General features: G+C 40.1%; 1 protein-coding gene across 1 annotated transcript; it reads right to left on the reverse strand.

The window, feature by feature from the left end:
* sypb (synaptophysin b) lies at positions 1-15,908 on the reverse strand. The gene is made up of 7 exons (XM_030733034.1): positions 15,820-15,908; positions 14,278-14,343; positions 6,848-6,972; positions 5,372-5,570; positions 5,070-5,261; positions 4,663-4,975; positions 1-2,145 (listed from the first exon to the last, which is right to left on the reverse strand). The coding sequence occupies exons 1-6, from the start codon at positions 15,835-15,837 to the stop codon at positions 4,694-4,696; spliced, it is 882 nt and encodes a 293-aa protein (XP_030588894.1). The 5' UTR covers positions 15,838-15,908; the 3' UTR covers positions 1-2,145; positions 4,663-4,693.
* Between the last annotated feature and the right edge of the window lie 2,842 nt (positions 15,909-18,750).

Consider the following 18,750-nt stretch of genomic DNA (forward strand, 5'->3'; position numbering starts at 1 on the left):
TTTTTAACCTTCAACAGAATAATTTCAAGTTTATTTCATTTTGTTTCACATGGATCCCATATAATAATAAGAATACAGCAGAATTCTGGAGAGTCTCGGTTATTTTTTTTTTCTCTGACTTATCATTATCATAAATACTAATATGAATACATCATACACAATAAACACAGCACTATCCAAAGGCTTAGAGAGTATCACAAGACATCATTCACCACTAACAACAGAGTATATTTCATTTCAGCATATTTATAAGAGCTACAGTGAAGGAGAAAGAAAGATAGAGAGAAAAAACAGAGGTGGGAGACTAGAGGAGGAGATAAAGCAAGGTGCTTCTACACTGCCTGAATCAAAGAACCCTGAATTTATTTATTAATTTATTTTCAAAAAAAAAAAAATCTCAATGAATACAAGGCTGTACAATGGACCAATATTACTGGAGATGAACAATTTATTGTGACAAAGCCCGTGGAAGCGAAATTACCAATCAAGACACATCTCTTACCTTCTGGGAAACATGAACTAGAATATCCAACCAGAAGACTGATGATTGGGAAAGTGTGTTTGTATCTGGAAAGAAGTAATTATTGCAACACTTAATTTGTGCTTTGATTAGACTATAGCAGAGCTGCTGTTCAGTTTGTGCTTTGTGCAGTAACCACTACGATGGATTGAACATACCACGATATTTATTGTGTAGCCTAATGCTTTCTTGCAGCTTTGAGCCTCAGCCTCTCAAATATGTTTAAGGATGCTTTGAGATATCAGAAGCAGGATGCATGCAGTAAATTGGCTCGCAGAAGAGCTAAAGTACACTGAGGATGCAGAAGGATTATATATGGAGACATACTCGTCAAACTCCTTCATAATAATATGTAGTTATTCCACGGCATGATCAAGGTCTTTAAAATTGAATATACCTTACTTTCATTTCTCTACAGTTAATGTTAATGGATGTATGCCACTGGTTACAGTGTGATAGAAACACCATTTAAAAAACTATATAACTCTGTCTTACAACTTTCAGGACCACATAAAAGGCGACTGAAAACAGGATGTGGTTCATCGACAAAATTTGTTTGATGCCACTACACAAATCCAAACAAACACACATTGCTAAGGCAGCCGCTCACAGCTCCAGTTCACAATTTCGGTACTGACAGAGCAACAGCACTTTCTGTAACAGCGCAGTAAATCTGACGTGCTCATTTTCTTCTCCCTGCGCACTCTTTATTCTAGATGTCAGGATTTGAAATATTCAGTGTGTCACAAGAATTCATCCTCTCTTGACAGTGATATTTGATGGAAAAATATATTTTAATAAACATAAAAATGAAAGCAACCCACTGTTATCACTACTGTTCACATCTTACTTCTCTTTCTCAGCTCATTTTTTTTATACATATCTCTGTTTTGCTTCAACATTTGCCATCACAATAACCCCAGTTCTTAAATCTTGCCAAATAATGCTGCTCAAATAAATAAATAAGAAGGAAAACTATAATGAGAACATTAAAAAACAATGCCCAGATTTTGGGATGAGAAAATAAAAACATGATTTTGGTATTAATATGGGAACTTAAGGACAAAGACTAAACTATGTGAGCTCCTAAACAGAACCAAAGTAAATGCAATTGAATAACTCTGTGCTCAACATTTGTTGTATAACAACTAATATGGAGTGCACAATTATTCAACTGTGTACATATAATTATATATATCAGCATGTTGGTATTTACACAGCACAGACAAATACATTCTCCCAAGTTAAATATTACTACAATGTTTTTTTTTTTTCCCCATAAATGTCTTTTTCATTACAAGATTTCTCTTAAATGTTCATAAACGAATGTTTTGGTATTTGTATTCAAGTTTTTCTCGTATAACCAAACAGACAATCCTCTGTTGTCTTCTACAGTTAATACATCACTAGAATAAACATCATGTTACAGCAAAGATCCATCCCCTCCCTGCCCCCACAACACCCACAATGATGATCTCCTCCCCAGCCCCACCAGTGTCTGCCCTCCAGGCCTCCCTCCCTCCCTCCGCCTGTCAACTCACAGATACACAAACAGACAAACAGAGGAGTGTGGAAATGAAAGTGGTGGTCGGTGGAGAGCCACCCCCCAAAATCACAAGGTCACCCTGGGTAAAGGAGACAAGCAAAGACAGGAGAGAAAATGTTAAATAAGCAGCAAACATATGATTGGATAAATTAGACATACACATAACTATACTGTAGCTCAACAATTATGTTTATACAAGCTGACAATGACACTATTTATCCACAGTGACCCCAAGAAATGACAGTATGATGTAATATATACATAATGTATAAATAGCTACATAACATACAGTTAATATGACTCAATAAGGAGCTGTGCAATTAATCAAATTTCAATTTCAATTATGCCTTTGACTTCCAACAATAATTAAAACAAGATAATCAATAAAAAAAAATCACTGCGCCACATTATTTTTTGCAACGATGCTGTGTAGTCGCTCCTCAGTTCAATCCCAGGAGGAGACACAAATCCCTTTGGGGTTGCATCGAGAAGGGCATCCAGTGTAAAAACCAAACATGTGGAGCTACCTGCTGTGCTGCCCCTTGTGAATAAGGCAGCAGCTAAAAGCAGCTTTAGCTGTTGTTTTCAGGCCCCTGCTTTCATTTTACCCTTGCTTCCCTCTAAAACTCTAAATACACTGCACAAAAAAATTAAAGGGAAAATATCACAAAAGTTTAACTGACTTGAGGCTAATTAAAGAGTATTCAAGGTTTTTGAGCAGTATACATCCCCTGCAAGGCTGTAGCATGGTTTGTTAACATGTATGTATTTATTTATGTGTTTTTTTTTTCAGTTGAATTATAAAGTTAAAGGAAACTGGTTAATAATATTTTATTAACAGATGTACAAAACTTCAAGACTGTTTGTATTGTAACTGTTATAATACAAAGCCTCACAGCTCTGCGTAGTTCAGTTCTGCTGAAATTTGACCGGCCTATAGAAAAAGCGTCATTCCTTTTTACCTGCTAAGCTTCACATGAGTGGACGCATCAAGAATGAAAACTGCTCAAACTTTAAGAAATTATTTTGGGATTGTGTCCCATTGCTAAGAGTAAATAAAAAAAGGTCCATTTTCAGGGACTTTAAAATATTTTTGATCTAACAAGAAAAAAAAAACATTAAAGAAGACAAGCCAAACTGCAGGTATTAAATCTAGAAGTACAAGGTAAAGGCTCCTGTGTACCCTAAACCATGTTTCTAAGTGCTCTGGCGGACAAGCATTTCACTTGTTTAAGGACTGAGTGCAGTTTTAGCTGTCAGATAGTGTAGTCTGCAGCCTCAGAGCACTACATCAAAAAGCACTCCCACCATAGTTATAAGACCTCTGGAGGGTAGTGGAACTCAAAGGGCAAAGAGAGCTGGTGAGTGTATGTACTGTAGCTGGATGGGATAACAGAGCTAACAGGTAGCTGTATCAGAAGCTGCTTTGCAAGTCAGATGCTTTGTACACAGTCCATCCTTATCACACAACTGCATCTCGCTCCTGTAACCTTCACTGCTGAAGATTAACATTAATGTTGTTTCAGTGAACTTTGAAAGATACCCACTGAATTTGGCAAACTCACAATCATAAAACCTCAAGTTTTGTCCCCTGCAGTCATGATAGTATTGATATATTTGAAGCCTGTGAGGGCAGCAGAAGTGGAAGTCTTTATTTAAAATATGTTTTCAAAATACAGCATCTGTTGAAGTTGAGGGGGTAGGAATACTTGCATTTGGGTTGTAGCTAACTATTGTTTTAATTAACAGTGAATCTATACATTTTCATTTTGATCACTTCCTGTATAAGATATTAAAAAAAAAAGAAAATACAAAAGAAGGTGTCTAATGTCTTCATTTTCAGGTTATTTTTAAAAGATTATTTGCTAAGAAAAAATACAATTTTTTATAGCAGCTTAATTTTTTTTTCCAGAAAATAGGGGTGGGGCAATTTTACCCACAATCTGTATATAAAAGATGGATGTATTCACCGTGGCATCACCCATAGGACTCCTGTTTTGAAACCTTACCGTGAGCACTCTGGCTGTCACCATCTCGCATTTTTGTTTGCCCCAGAAAAACTGAGTACACTGGACACTTGTGGTAGTGGCCTGTCAATTACCAGGTAGCCACACCATAAAGCACATCCTGATTAACAATCTGTTTTTATTCAAAATAGGACCATAATTTCCATAATAAACATCCTGTTGTGAGATTTGAACCAACTGAAACCATGAAATGTTTGCTCAGGTCATACATCTCACAGATTTCCTTTTGCAACCAGAGGAGTTGTCACTAAAGCTGGCCATTAGGGACAATGCAGCTTCTCTGAAGGTGTTGCATACCGAGTTTTAGAAGTTTTTAACATCACTGAAGAGGTCTAAGGTCTCCATGTTATTGTCATAATACTTATGTTGTCCAAGAGGCAACATGGGGGAAAAAAAAGTCTAATCAGTGGACCAGACTGTTTAGAGTTTGGTTGAATAACAAATTCAGTTTTTATGCATTTAACCCTTTATTTGTACTTAAAATATAATATCACATTGGATAATTGCTCCTGATATCCATCTCATTCTATTCTAACAAGTCCACATTTTCTACTCAGGTTTGCACTCACCATTCTGCAGCTCTGGTTTTTCAGGGCAGGCTCACATTTGATTAGAGTAGGAGGTGGGCTGCTGGTCATAGCCCTGGTTATAACCTCCATCCTCACTGTAGCCTCCCTGCTGGCCGTAATCGGGCTGGTAACCTCCCTGGGAGCCGGCATAGGGGTCCTGCTGTCCATAGCCACCCTGGTCGTAGGAATCTGGGGCGGGCTGCTTCTCCTGTGATGGGACGTACGTTCCAGCAAAGGCAGCCTTCCAGCCAGTCTCTTTAAAGATGAACCACAGGTTCCCAATCCACAGGATAACGTTGATGAAGCCAAAAGCCTGTGGAGAAGAAAAGAAACAAATGCTTGTTCTTATAGTTATTCTAGTATCGACTCTTTGTATAGTTTAGTTCACAGAAGCATTTGGGACCTACCACAGAGGTGTTGAGGCCGGAGACCTTGGGGTCATAGAGCTCACGACAACGATTTTCTGGTTCATCACAGGCTGGGATGAGAGTGATGACCCTCTCTGGATCAGTGGCTGTTTTTACATCTGACAGGCCTTTAGCCCAAGCACAAGAAGACACCAGCCACATGAAGGCAAATACTGCCGTCACAACAAAGTCCTGGGAATCAGCAACAAAAGGTTACCTACTTTTAACTGATAAATATTACTCATAAGACAAGATGTACTATTTACGTGCTTCAAGGAAATATAAAGGACAAAAAAACTCACAATCTGGGCCCCCTTGCTGTTTTCACGATACTTCTCTAAGATGAAACAGTATACAGAGAGTGCTGCCATAGAGTAGAGAAAGGAAAAGACACCAATGGTGACGAAGAACTCAGCCGAAGAGGAGTAGTCCCCGAGCAGGAACTGCCGATCCTTGTTCCCTCCCTTACAAGTGGGGACATCAAAGTAAACCTGATGGAGCCTGAGGACAGGAACAAAAAGAAAGAGATAGACACAGAGATGAAAAGGTGTAAGAGCTGCAAAAAAATATGGCAGATGGTGATATAGTTGTAAATCTGAAACCTGCTGTAGCCCAGTTTTAATTAATGTAGTACCACAGTGTTTCTTTTATACTTATTTTATATATTCACAATTTTCATTAATTTCTAAAGATGATCAGGTGGTGACAGAAGAACAGTATTTCAAAGTAAGATCCTCTGTATGTCTGTCAGTTTAATACAAAGCTACATATAGGAGCTTGGCTTGGTATAAAGACTGGAAAAGGCCAAACAGCTAGCCAAACTTTATCTAGTTCACAAAATCTATCTACCCCTGCCCCCCATCTAAGCACCCCGAAACACTTATATACAGGTGATTATATGTTACAATGTAAAAATGTATTAAATCTTAAAAAATACAACTATTACTTAATACATAGTACATAATAAGCAACACAACACCCAAATAATTCATGTTTACAATGTTTTCCCAAATGGTTAATGCATCCAAAGACCATATAAAAAAAAAGACCAATGTAGTTCACCTGCTGATTCATGAAGTGCCATTTTTGAAGCCTCTAAATGAGCATTTTGCCTGTACCATCTTGGTATTTGAAACAGATGTAATGAATGGTTTGGACATTGGTGCTGAGGGACACTGTGGCAGGGAATTATGAATCACGTGCCCTTAAGCATACATTACTTTATTGTGTATTTTACTCTAAATGTGCCCATAATTTATAAAATGAACACCAGGATGTAAGACTTTAAACTAATGACTGAGACCATAAACGCATCAGGCAAGTGTTTATTGAGGTCACGAGTAAGTGAGCCAAAGAGTTGTTTTTCTTATAAACTTCCATACAACCGGAGTTCTTTTTGCAACCAGCACCTCCTGCTGGCCATTGAATAGAATGCAGGTTTAAGGGACTTCCACAGAAACTACATACATTTTTTATATACAGTCTGTTACTGCACCAAGCAGGATTGGTTCAGTTAGCCAGGTAACTTCTAAAATAGCAAATGTCTCTGAACCTTTAGCAATAATTTAGCAGGTTTGCTCATTCTCAAAGGGGCTTTGCTAGAGAAGAGCAATAGAGAAGCAATGATTAAATAAAAATAATAACAGGACTAATTTATCTGCTTGGAAGATGAAAATATAAAATGCTGCAGAAGGTTGTTAAACTGTAAGTTTAATTATATGTAGCTGACCACGGCCCCAACACTGTTAATAACAGTTGTATGATGATATAATACATACCTGAATGGATATTCAAATTCTACTTCTATGCCTAGATCACTTTCCGACCGGTTGCTGCACTCCACACTCATCTTGAACATGCCAGAGTAACTTCCACATGTTGAGAAAGCGAAGATCGCAAAGATCTGTGGAGAAAAGAACAAAAATGTTAGTATTGTAACATTTAAAATGAATACACATATTCCTGAATAAACATTGCACTGAGTTTAAAACCTTTGACACATTCTAGACAAACTTGCACTAATTGATTTATCAACACCAAACTTTCCCCCATGGTGGCCTGTCCACATACGATGGCCATACCCCAGTTTATTTTTTGGTGCTTTGCCCATGAAAACAAACATCTCCAGGTGACACCATCATTCACACTGAAAGCTGCAGGACTACGCTTCCCTGCCTGCAACATTCAAGCAGATCACAATCCACCAGTCATGGAGAGATGCTAATAAATTCACACAGAGTGAAAATAAATGGACCATTATCAGCAGGTTATACAGCAAGGGCGTCACCTGTTACCATGGTATATTTAAGTTGATTTTGTACACTTATTTTGTGTGTGTGTTTTTTTTTAATTTTGTAGTAGAAACAGTCATTGTGCATTTGTTCACAGGTTGCGTGATTTTTACTGCAGGTGCACTCAGCTCAGTCTTATTCCTCACCTCCCACCTGCAGTCACGTAAACAACACAGACAAATATGAGTAGAGATAAACTCACAGCCACACACACACACACACACACACACACACACACACACACACAGGCGCACACACTCACACACACACACACACACACACACACACACACACACACACACACACACACACACACACACAGCAGATTAGACAAATCAGACTATTTTTACCACACCCTCCCTACTCTGCAGGCCAGATCCGATTGGATAGAAAATCCAGCTATTAATCTGACGGAGGTGCTCCACCATCTGTCACCAAATACTTAGCTTCAAGCTACTGTACAGTCGGTCACAACACACACACACACACACACACTACCACGCCCCTACACGTGAGTGTTACTTACTTCTTCCCTCTAGCCTCATAGTACGATCTATCTGCTGAAGGCATCAACACACTAAACTAATTACAGTAATCTTTTAGCTAATGTGAGTATCAAAGCTTGCTTTTTGGATTTGCAGAGTGAATAGCTAAAGTGAGTCTGACTTTGATTATTTTACTCAGCCTTCTCTGTTCCTTTAGGGCTGTTTTTTTTTTTTTTTTTTAAGTGTCCTCTCCCGAAGCTCAAAGGCTTATTAACAGGTTTTAATAATCAATGCAAATGACTGTAGATGTGAAAGATGAAGCATTATGTGTGAAAGGAGAGATGGGACTACTCATAAACAACGCAGTCTCTCTCTTTTTTTTTAAATAAATTTAAAGCAAAGAACAAACATTTGCCATCTGCAGTGGAGCTCTGGCGCAAAAATCCAGTTGAAGCTTTGCAAATGGACCAATTCCAATTCAGAGAGAATTTGAGTGGCCAAAATGCACCCTAGAAAGTGAATAATCGCTGTCCATTCACCTTATGTTCTTTATGAGCAGCCGTGCAGTTAATCAATATCTACAGCATGGCCAGGCACTGCAGTGTAAGCAAAATCCTTAACACAGTCTGCAGTGTTATGCTATAAATATATACCACCCATACTTTTACCATTGACTGTTCATTATCTTGAGTAAGATCAGTGTGGAGACCATTTGGTGCCTCAGCTGTATGTTCTTCTGAGACTTTTTTGGATCAAATGAAAACACATTTATAAACCTAAAATGTGATTGATTTGACAAGTCTGACTTTAATGCAATACAACATGATGAGAATCTGATTTATAGTGTCTCATTAAATTAAAATTTGTAGTGTTATGGTCCTCTCTGTGAATCACCACCTTGTTGTGGTGGAGGGGTTTATGTGTCTCAGGGATCCAGGCGGTTTTGCCCCATGGTAGGGTCTCCCAAGGCAAATTGATTCCGGGTGAGGGGATCAGACTAAAAGCGATTCAGACAACGAGATGAGACGAGAACACTTTGAGGACCTCCTTAAGCCCACTCACACATCTTCTGTAGAGGAAGCAGAGTCTGGGGATGAGGAGGATGGCTTTTCCATCACTGGGGGTGAGGTCAGTGATGTAGTTAAACAGCTCCTTGGTGGCAGGGCCCTTGGGGTGGATGAGATTCGGCCTGAGTTCCTGAAATTGTAGGGCTGTCTTGGGTGACACGCCTCTGCAATGTCACATGGAGATCAGGGGTGGTGCCTTTGGACTGGCACACTCGGGTGGTGGTTCCCATTTTCGAGAAGGGGTCCGGAGGGTGTGCTCCAACTATAGGGGATCACACTCCTCACCTTCCCCGGGGGGAGGGGAGCGGGAGGTTGGGGCCATGGCTGGAGTGATGCGGACACTGTACCAGTGTGTTGTGGTGCAGAGAGCTAAGCTTCCATTAGGCAAGACTAACACAGACAAAAAAACATTTGCACAAACTTTCACACCTATGGGCAATTTAGAACCACCAATTAACCTAACCCCACTAACTGCATGTCTTTGGACGGTGGGAGGAAGCTAGAGTACCCGGTGAGAACCCACGCAGACATGGGGGGGAACATGCAAATTCCACACAGAAAGGCCGTGGCCAAGTTTAGTTTAATTTAATGCTTTTATTATTTATTTTATTATTATTTTATTGATTTTATTATTATTTTTGAAGTAAGTTTTTAATAGTGGATATAGTGGATCTTAGAAAAACAGTGTGGTCACCACAGCTGTAAACTGGAGCGGAGCTGCAAATGAAGAGAGTCAAAAAGCTCCAGTATGCTGGCTACATCTTTGCTGGCAAGAAAGATGTAGCCAGAAAAAGTTAACATTTATTAAGGAAACGATTGGGTATTAATAGTAAAACATACTTTTGGAGTATCACCAATAGGAAAGGCCAGTTTTTCAATCCACCATAAAGTCAGCATAAATTACCATTAGCCTGTTGTTAAATGATGCATTCGTTTTGTAACAATGGTCTGATCATCAAGATAGCAAAAGTTTGCAAAAGTGGCTTTTAAAACAGTGCAGGGCTGCTATTGGACAGCGTTTGTGTAAATTGTGGCATGCTTGCTATTGGGTCATCACTGGTTTTGGTTGAGGGTGCTCTCATAAAGAGTGAGATACAGGTGCAGTGATAACTTTGCTGTTGGCTTAATTTTAAAGACCATCGTCATATCAGACTACATGCATAACCACTGTACATTTTACAGCATATATATAATGTGCTACCCAACTCATACTGCCATCACTGAAGCCCCCCCCCCCCCCCCCCCACACACACACACACACACACACACACACACACACATACACAGACACACCTGAAAGAGGTTCTCACAGGTATGAAATAACACTAAATAGCACTAAAGCTGTGGGACTGCTATCAGTTTTGGCCATAAAGCAAAATACTGGACTTTTTTCTATCTGATGTTGACCAAAGCTTGGCTAAAAATCTGTGGTAAGCAAACTGAATCTAAATGGGAGTCACCTTAGGACAATTAAGCACTGTACTTTTATGGTGATAAATAAGTAGAAGGAGGTGGTCTGGAGAGGAAGGAGTGGGACAGCCAGACTGGGAAAAGAGATGGTGACACACTGAGTTCTAGGTGCCATGGTAACACTACTGGCAGCATCACACAGCGAGGAGGCAGAGGCTGGTTTCTACCCCGCCTGGTATGCTGGATGGTTGTCAGCTCCTTGTGCTGAGAAGATATACAATTCTTCACACTTAGACATGAATGATCTGCTGTTCTCACACTGTCTGTCTACCTTAGTTTGCCTCTGTCTCAGAATAATATTGATCCAGACGGATAAAAGTAGCAATAGTAAATAACAGAGCATGGCAGATGCTGTCTTTTTGGGACCTGCCTAGTTCTTATGGAAGCAAAGACATTTTTGCCATTTCAAAATTTCCTATAATAGCCATTTGGCATACAATACACAAACTGACCCATTAGATATATAAAAAGATACATACCAAAAGCACAAAAGCAAAATAAACACAAGCTGTGTAAGCCTCCACCGGAGGCCCTAGAGTAATAACCACACATAGTGTCTGAACAGCAAAATCCCCCTGAGCTACAACAAAATCAACAGCCTTTATTACACATTAGAGACTACGCCAAAGTGAAAAAGGCTGTTACTTCATGTTCTCACAAACAGCCTTTATACGCCTGCTGAGAATGAGTCAGAGCAGAAATTTGAATACAGATTAAATTCAACATTGCAGTGCCTTTGTGCAGCAGCTGAGAATGGTTTCTGGGGTTCAGCTCTACATCAGCTGTATTTTGGAACTCAATGTCTTCCAACATCCATCAAATCTAGGCTTTGTCAGCACAATTCCCCAGGGACAGAGAGAGAGAGAGAGAGAGAGAGAGAGAGAGAGAGAGGATGGGGTGGGGTGGAGGAGGTGGGCAAAGCTACATTAGTCACACATACAGTATGCTGTTTCACCCATGCAACAAAAATAGTGCTCACTAGCTCCTCAACGCATAGCACACAGATCCTCAACCCATATAGTGCACTGTCCATTTCCAATTACTTGCATCTTTCCAGTGCAAAAGTGGGAATACTAGTATATACACAGCTGGCAAACTGCTGTTATTGCATTGATGCATGAACTGTGCCCTATAAAAGCACTAAAAGGTTTGATTCTACTACACACACACACACACACAAACACACACACACACACACACACACACACACACACACACACACACACACACACACACACACACACACACACACTCTCACACACACACACACACACACACACACACACACACACACACACACACAGAAAAACATCTTTCTCATTTCTGTTTCCACTGAAGCCTCCTCTAGAATCTGGAAAAATACTTCTGAGGAGTGGCTCCTCTCTCCTCCCTCCTAAAAACACTGTGTTGCTTGTTAGCCATGCCCATATTAATCCAGAAAGAGGAGCAGATCCAGCAGCTCCTCCTCTAGCCCTGACGCTGAGGCACGCAGGCCCACTGACAGATGATTCATGGACCTTGGCCTCCTGAGCAGAGCTGCTGATTGGTGGTTGGCTTGCACTGACCCAGGGAGGCAGTGATGAGGCGCTGGCACACTCACACAGCTCCAGGGAAGGACTTCAGAGTCATGCAGCACACTCATGGCTCTGACTATTCTCGAGCATATCTGCAGAGCCCATTACAATGTGGAACTCTGTCAGCACTGCTTTGGCACACACGTTCCCATCTGGGTTGTGTTAGGTGTGTCCTCAGGCTGAGGAGCAGGGGAGTTGTCAGGAATTGCAGCACCCATCCACAGGAGGGCCACACCCTGCACCCTCTGGAAAATGCATGCATGCAGACGCTTAACGATTCATTATCAGGAATGTAGTGTTAATTAAAACCATTAGAGCTAGTTAACCTTCAAGTGAAGAAGTGAGGTCGTGCTCTATATTTACATGTGCTATTGTGATATTTTTAATCGTTAAAAAATGTTTCCTAACATGAATTTATTCATCTGCTCCTTCTACAACTGCTCACAGTTTTTCATAGGAATTGGCCCATTGGTGTGGCGAGGATAATGGAAAGCTGTGTGTGTGTGTTTTAAACAATACAGGCTTTGATATTTTTTTGCAATTTTCCACTTCTGATCAGAACATAGTTGTGTTACTAGTTAACTGGCAAAGTGACAATGAAAACAGCTGAACTTACAGACACGTATTGATTGACCTCCTTTTTGCATATTTAAAACCATTGTTTATTACAATATAAAAAAGTGGATATGAATGACCTTACGTGGTCATTACAGTTGTTAAAGTGGCTTGGTCACTGGGGGGGGGGGGGGTTACCCAAAATGAAACTAATTTACAAATGATCTATTAAAAATAACCCACAGCTAATTGGTTTCTTGGGTAATTTAGGTGAAGTAAGGTTTTCAGTTCAGGATAGTCAGAAAATCAGTGAAGAAGGTGATCATACAAGAGGTGTTAAAGGTGTAATTCTAGCATCTGGTTTTCTGGTCAAAGAACAGCATTAGACACCAGAGCAAGACATTTTTGGAACCTTTTTTTAAATGACTAAACTTATGAACTGATCTATCGGATTATTAAGCTAACTGTTCCAGAGAATAGTTTAGTCACTTTTTAAAGTGCTGGCTGCTACGATCATAACAGCAAACCAGAGCCAGCCACAGTCAGTTTGTAACATAACCATAAGTAGTGCCTCTGTTTTCATCACCAAAATGCCCTGCAGCTGTAGACACAGAAGGGAGGGGGGGGGGGGGGGGGGGGGGGGGTGCAATGTAGCTGCACCACTCGCAACCCTGCAGCCTCTTCACTATGATGCTGATGATGATGGAGGACAAACACTGCGAAAAACAACACAAAAAGAGACTATCTGTGACTGTGTAACTACCCAGAACGAGCTACAAACTAGAAATTGCTCTAAATCTACCATGAAGCATCACCATGAAGCAACTGCAGGAATTATTTCCATAAGTCATCCCAATCTGCCCCATTTCTTCTGTTTCACCTTTTGACTTGTGGTGAATAAAAATGCCCAGCACGACACATTAAAGGCGAAGGAGAAACAAACACATTGATATTGAGTTTACTAGTCACCACCTGATTTATCAGCTTCTTACAACTTAAATGGAACTAAAAAGAAAATTTAAATAGAGGTCTCATTATCTGTAAGTACAACACAGCGTGTCAAGTGGACCACTTTCCACCAACATAAACAAATCAAATTAAATCCTTACAATTCTCGATCTATTTATAAAATGAGTTTTCCCTCCCGATCAATGAATTAATGGATGAGTAGCTTGCTTGGAACAGACCGCACATGAAAAAGAATGGGTACAAAATTGCGCTAGCATGCAAGGGTCACATCCTCTGAGTAGGGTTTAACAAACTGTCATTATATTCCTGAGTGAACTGACCCAGTGTTACTACAGAGTGATGTAATACCACCTGCTGGTATCTCCCACTCAGGGCAGCTGGGGCAGGTATCACCATAACCATTAGGAAACATGAGACTCCACAGTTTCAATCTGCAGTCTGCAATCTCAATCCATTCCTTGACCATGTGCAAAATGGTAATTAATAGACCTTAGAAGGAGTTCATGTTTCAGGGGAAATGATAAAAAAATGTCTGACCTCCAAGTATTTTTTTTCCCCCACAGAATGGATATGTATAGCCATAATAACACACCATACAGCTTTGTGACCTCTCTGTGACAGAAGGTCACAAATCTGCCATCAAGGGTCATGCAGGCATTATTTATTACACAGATACATACAAGCGTTATGATTTTTCTTCTGTTATAATTGGATTTTATTGCAATTTTAATTCAAATATTCACACATCTGAGCTAGCTAACACTGCCACCAATAAATATGTACAACAGAAAACTTACCCATTGTAGAACTTTTATAAATCCCAAAGGTTGTTTGATTATGGTGAACTGCCCTTGGGCCACCAGCTGTCAACACAAAAAAATCAGAAAGAAGCACTTAATTTAAAGAAAAAAAACCCCTTCATGCTTTTAGCTTTCCTCTATTTTTATGAACTCTGTGTCGCTTAGTAGAACAGGCACGATGAGGCTGATTAAAAACACAAACCTAATTACTTCAGTCTCATTGCCCATAAGCCTGGCCTGCTCCTGGCACCTGCAGGTGTTTGTTATACTGTAGTACAGCAACAATCTGGCAATGAATACAGTGAGTCACCTGCTCACATCTTTGTGGACTTACGAGATGATGTAGTGTAGTAATTTGTAATATAGACTTCAAAGGCTGTGGTGTAACTGTAGCGTACGTGTGTGTAAGAATGAGGCACAGAGCTGCTCCTGCAGCTTTACAATTAGACAAAGCTGATTAGCTGACTGTTTGTCTGCTCTCGTGGTGCACACGTCTCGGCAGTCATTATATATATATATATATATATATATATATATATATATATATATATATATATATATATATATATATATATATATAAATTTATTTATTTATTTATTTTTTGGTTTTGGTTTTTCTTTTTTTGTTTTTTCATGAGGAAATCTTGCTTTTAATTGGTGATCGAGGGAAATGGGGATGGAGGGTCGGGGTGCAGGTGAATGCGACACAGCAAAGAAGGCGGTATGTCCCTGTGTGCATCAATAAATGGCCGCACAGGAATAAGCAGCAGTGATACGTTTCTCTCAGGCTGTGGGGCCACGTTCATCCTCATTGTTTGTGCACAAAGCCAAAACATCCATCCATCAAACATCCATATTAAACAGATGACGCAGGTACAGACAAAATTCCTGCTCAGAGCAGCCTGACAGCGCGATATCCGCTCGTCTCCCAGGAAAGACTTGATGGGTTTGACACAAACCATTCAGCAGCCTGAGAGATGAGCTGTTCGGGGCCAGAGGGAGGTGCAGGAGACCGCGCTCCTCGATGCCGGGCCTACTGCGGCTACACGAAAACACCGTGGGCCTTGGAAATTAATCAGATTGGCGTTTGTTTTCGTGGCAACCGCGGGCTAATTGAGACGGGGGGCAAACTAAATCAATTAGGTGAATCCCCGGAGATGATGGGCAACACCGTCTCCTTCCGTAGCTAAATGTCATTGCTGCAGCAATCTCTGGATATCCTACTCCTTTTTTGGACACTCAGCGAGCCACTTTAAAACATCCACTGCAGCTGTGGAAAAATCTCCAAGTGCATCGCACTGTTTTGTGTGTCTATAAAACTGCATTTCTAAGATTAATTTATAAATTCATTAGCTCCAAGGGCTCCAAAACGCCGCATTCACATCCTAAGGTCGGTGCATCTTTAGTAAAAAATAAATATATATATATATATATCACTATTAAAGCAAGCGACAAAATAAAATGAGCAATAATGAATGAACCCCCCTCCCACCAAACGAAACAATAATGAAATAGATGATTTCCCCTCCAAAGCCTTACCTGGTTTACAACATCCATCTTGGCCGCTTACTCGCTGATAAGAGGATCAGAGGGGCGGAGGGAGGGAGGCGTCTCATCCGGAACAGCCCAGGGGAGGAAGACGCCCAGGAGGAAGAGCTGGAATGCGTCACGAGTTGAGCGAGCGTCGTGACGTCAAAACAATCACAGGATGTGGAGTAGCGACGAGCAATCTGTCCAATCGCAGCGCTGCTTTATTCTGAGGGAGCAGAAACTGCCCCGGGGGGTGATGATGAACACAGGCGCGCATGGAGACTGTTCACGCTTTGGAAGGAGTGATGTAGAGGAGAAAATAAAAAGGTCAGTGAAGGTTCGTGAACTGCTGCTAGTCATTAACTGTCAGCACGATCACCTGACATTAACAAAACAGCTGTTTTTTTTGTTTGTTTGTTTTTTGTTTTTAAATATATGTTTTCCCTTTAAAAGCCCTTATAGGGGAAAGGAAGTTGGGAAAAGTTCACCGAGAGTTCAGGAAGATGAGGACAGAATTATAAACAGTACTAGAGAGGCCCGGTGGATTTGACTTTTTTCACCACAAAGATCTATGAGCATTTTATTCCCTGTAGCTGTGGCTGTGTAAATGTTCTGTGAGCTGTGGTGCACGGTAACTGTACAATAACATAAATGCAAAATATTTAAATCAATAGAAAGTCCAAACATTTAATGTCAGGAAAAAAAAGTCTATATCCACAAAGCAGAGAAGCAGAACCTTCAAAAGGTTCACCCTGCACAAATGGTCTCAGCATCAGCATCTCAGCCAAAGTCACTGTAATTCCAAGTAAAATTTCCCCTAATGAGCAAATGTGAGCATTGAAATACACACAATGCTCCAAAAGTAGAAGTCTAAGACTTATAGAGGGTGGTGTGACAGAAGAGAGTGCTAGAGATGGAGACAAATGATCCCTAAACTGAACAGCTGAAAGTAGAAGAAGCTCAAAAAGTAAAAGTCTCTATACCTACTTTTAATTCTCACTTGTTAACGCAATTAAAGGTCACATACACATTAAAAGCAGTGAAGTAAACAGCATAAGAAAAATGCATATTTCCCATCTTTATGTTGGAATAACTATGTAAAAAGAGGAAGTTCATGAAAACGCAACAAATGTAGTTTTTTAAAAATCATCTCAGCCACACAGCTCTGGACACCTGCTGTTCAAATGTACTGAAAGGGAGTCCTGACCAGTCAAAAGAAATTTTATTTATATAGTGCCAAATCACAACATCAGTCACCCCAAGGTGCTTTATGTTGTACGGTAAAGACCCTACAATAAGAGAAAACCCCAGCAATCAGACAACTCCCTGTGAGCAAGCACTTGGCGACAGTGGGAAGGAAAAAATTCTCGTTTACCAGGAAAAAACTTCCAGCAGAACCAGGTTCAGGGAGGGGCAGCCATCTGCCATGACCATTTGGAGGTGAGGGGAGGGCGACAGGACAAAAGTCACAGCTATTTAGAAGAAAGCTGGTTTAACAGGAGGAGGAGTCACACTAAATGCCTTGTTTCAGACAGTGGATGAACTGCTGGTAGCCCAGCAGTTCATCCCAGTATAAGATAAATATAAAATATTTTGAACTGTGAGTCATGTCCAGGAATAAAAATATGACATTGGAAATGCAGATAGTAGGCTCACATTAAAGAGTACATAATGCAGGATTTTAAGGTTGCTGTACAGTAGAAAAGGCCCAGTTTTAATCCAGATCCAGATAATCCAGCTCCCCTTCATCTTGAAAGCCTTTTAACAAGCTGTTATGTGATGAGAAATCACTTGTTTGTATTGGAATGGCTTGTTTGAAGATTTTAGGTCAAGTCTAAAGCCCTGGTCAGACAATTTTCTGATAGCGTTAGAGGATCGACTCATCCTCTCTTTGCTCATACTGTTGGGTTTTAGAGGTAGTTTTGACACCACTGATTGCAATGAGAACCTAGAGCAGGGGTCTCAAACTCCAGTCAAGTTCTCCAGAGTCCTGCTAATGACTTCTATATTTGACTCAGGTGTGTTGAAGCAGAGACACATCTAAAACCTGCAGGACACCGGCCCTCGAGGCCTGGAGTTTGAGACCCCTGGCCTAGAACATATCATTTGGATTAAAGGCACCACACTATTACTTTTAGGCATATAGGTAGATTCCATTTTGTGCATATCAGTAACACACACACAAAGAGTAGTCATGTAGTTCAACAGAGATCTGTACTAGGGCCAGTACTTTTTTCACTTTTTCATTGCTGTGTAGATGAAACCCAGTTTATATTAGCCTATAAAAAATAAAACAACTCCTATTTTAAAATACACCCCAAAAATAATACGGCAAGTTGTGACAGGTGATCTTTATAATTTTTTTTTTTTTTTTTTTTTTAAGCCTGTCATGTCTGGTAGATCTTGCAAGCAAAACTGTGATCGGAATGCGTTGTTGTGCCAAACATATTTGCTATTTCAAGATGAGCTCTATAGGTTCTCAATAGGCTCTTCTTGTTGATGTTCTAACCCTTTATTTTATTTATCTGAGTTACTTTTAACATACAATGTAACAGCCAGAGCTGACAGGCTGAAGAAAAGGAAAATAAAGAAAAGAAAAAGGGAGAGAGAAAGAGAGCAAAAAAAGGAGAATAGAAAGAGAAAAAAAAAAAAAGGGGGAAAGAGCACAAGTAAATTAATCAAATAGTTCATCACTTTAACATTAAAAATTACTATCATTACTTGCAAAAATAAATTTGTGTGTGAAAAACAAAACTAACAAAGCATGTTACATACACCAACAATTTTGTTGAGTTGTGACTGAGTGGGTGTTTGTGTCTGTGTCATGGAACGTACTTACCAATGAGGGCAAAACGCTGCAGCTCCACCCATCAGAAGCTAGGTGATCTTTATAATTATGCTCAGTGAATTCTAGCATTAATTTATCTTGTTACTTGGCAC

Source organism: Archocentrus centrarchus, chromosome 7, assembly GCF_007364275.1.
Source record: "Archocentrus centrarchus isolate MPI-CPG fArcCen1 chromosome 7, fArcCen1, whole genome shotgun sequence".
Taxonomy (NCBI): domain Eukaryota; kingdom Metazoa; phylum Chordata; class Actinopteri; order Cichliformes; family Cichlidae; genus Archocentrus; species Archocentrus centrarchus.

Coding starts and splice junctions, on each gene's coding strand:
- sypb (XM_030733034.1), bottom strand. Junction 5,571..6,847: donor GAATTTGAATATCCATTCAG/GTATGTATTATA, acceptor TCCTGTCCTCAG/GCTCCATCAGGTTTACTTTG. Junction 4,976..5,069: donor CCGGCCTCAACACCTCTGTG/GTAGGTCCCAAA, acceptor TCTTCTCCACAG/GCTTTTGGCTTCATCAACGT.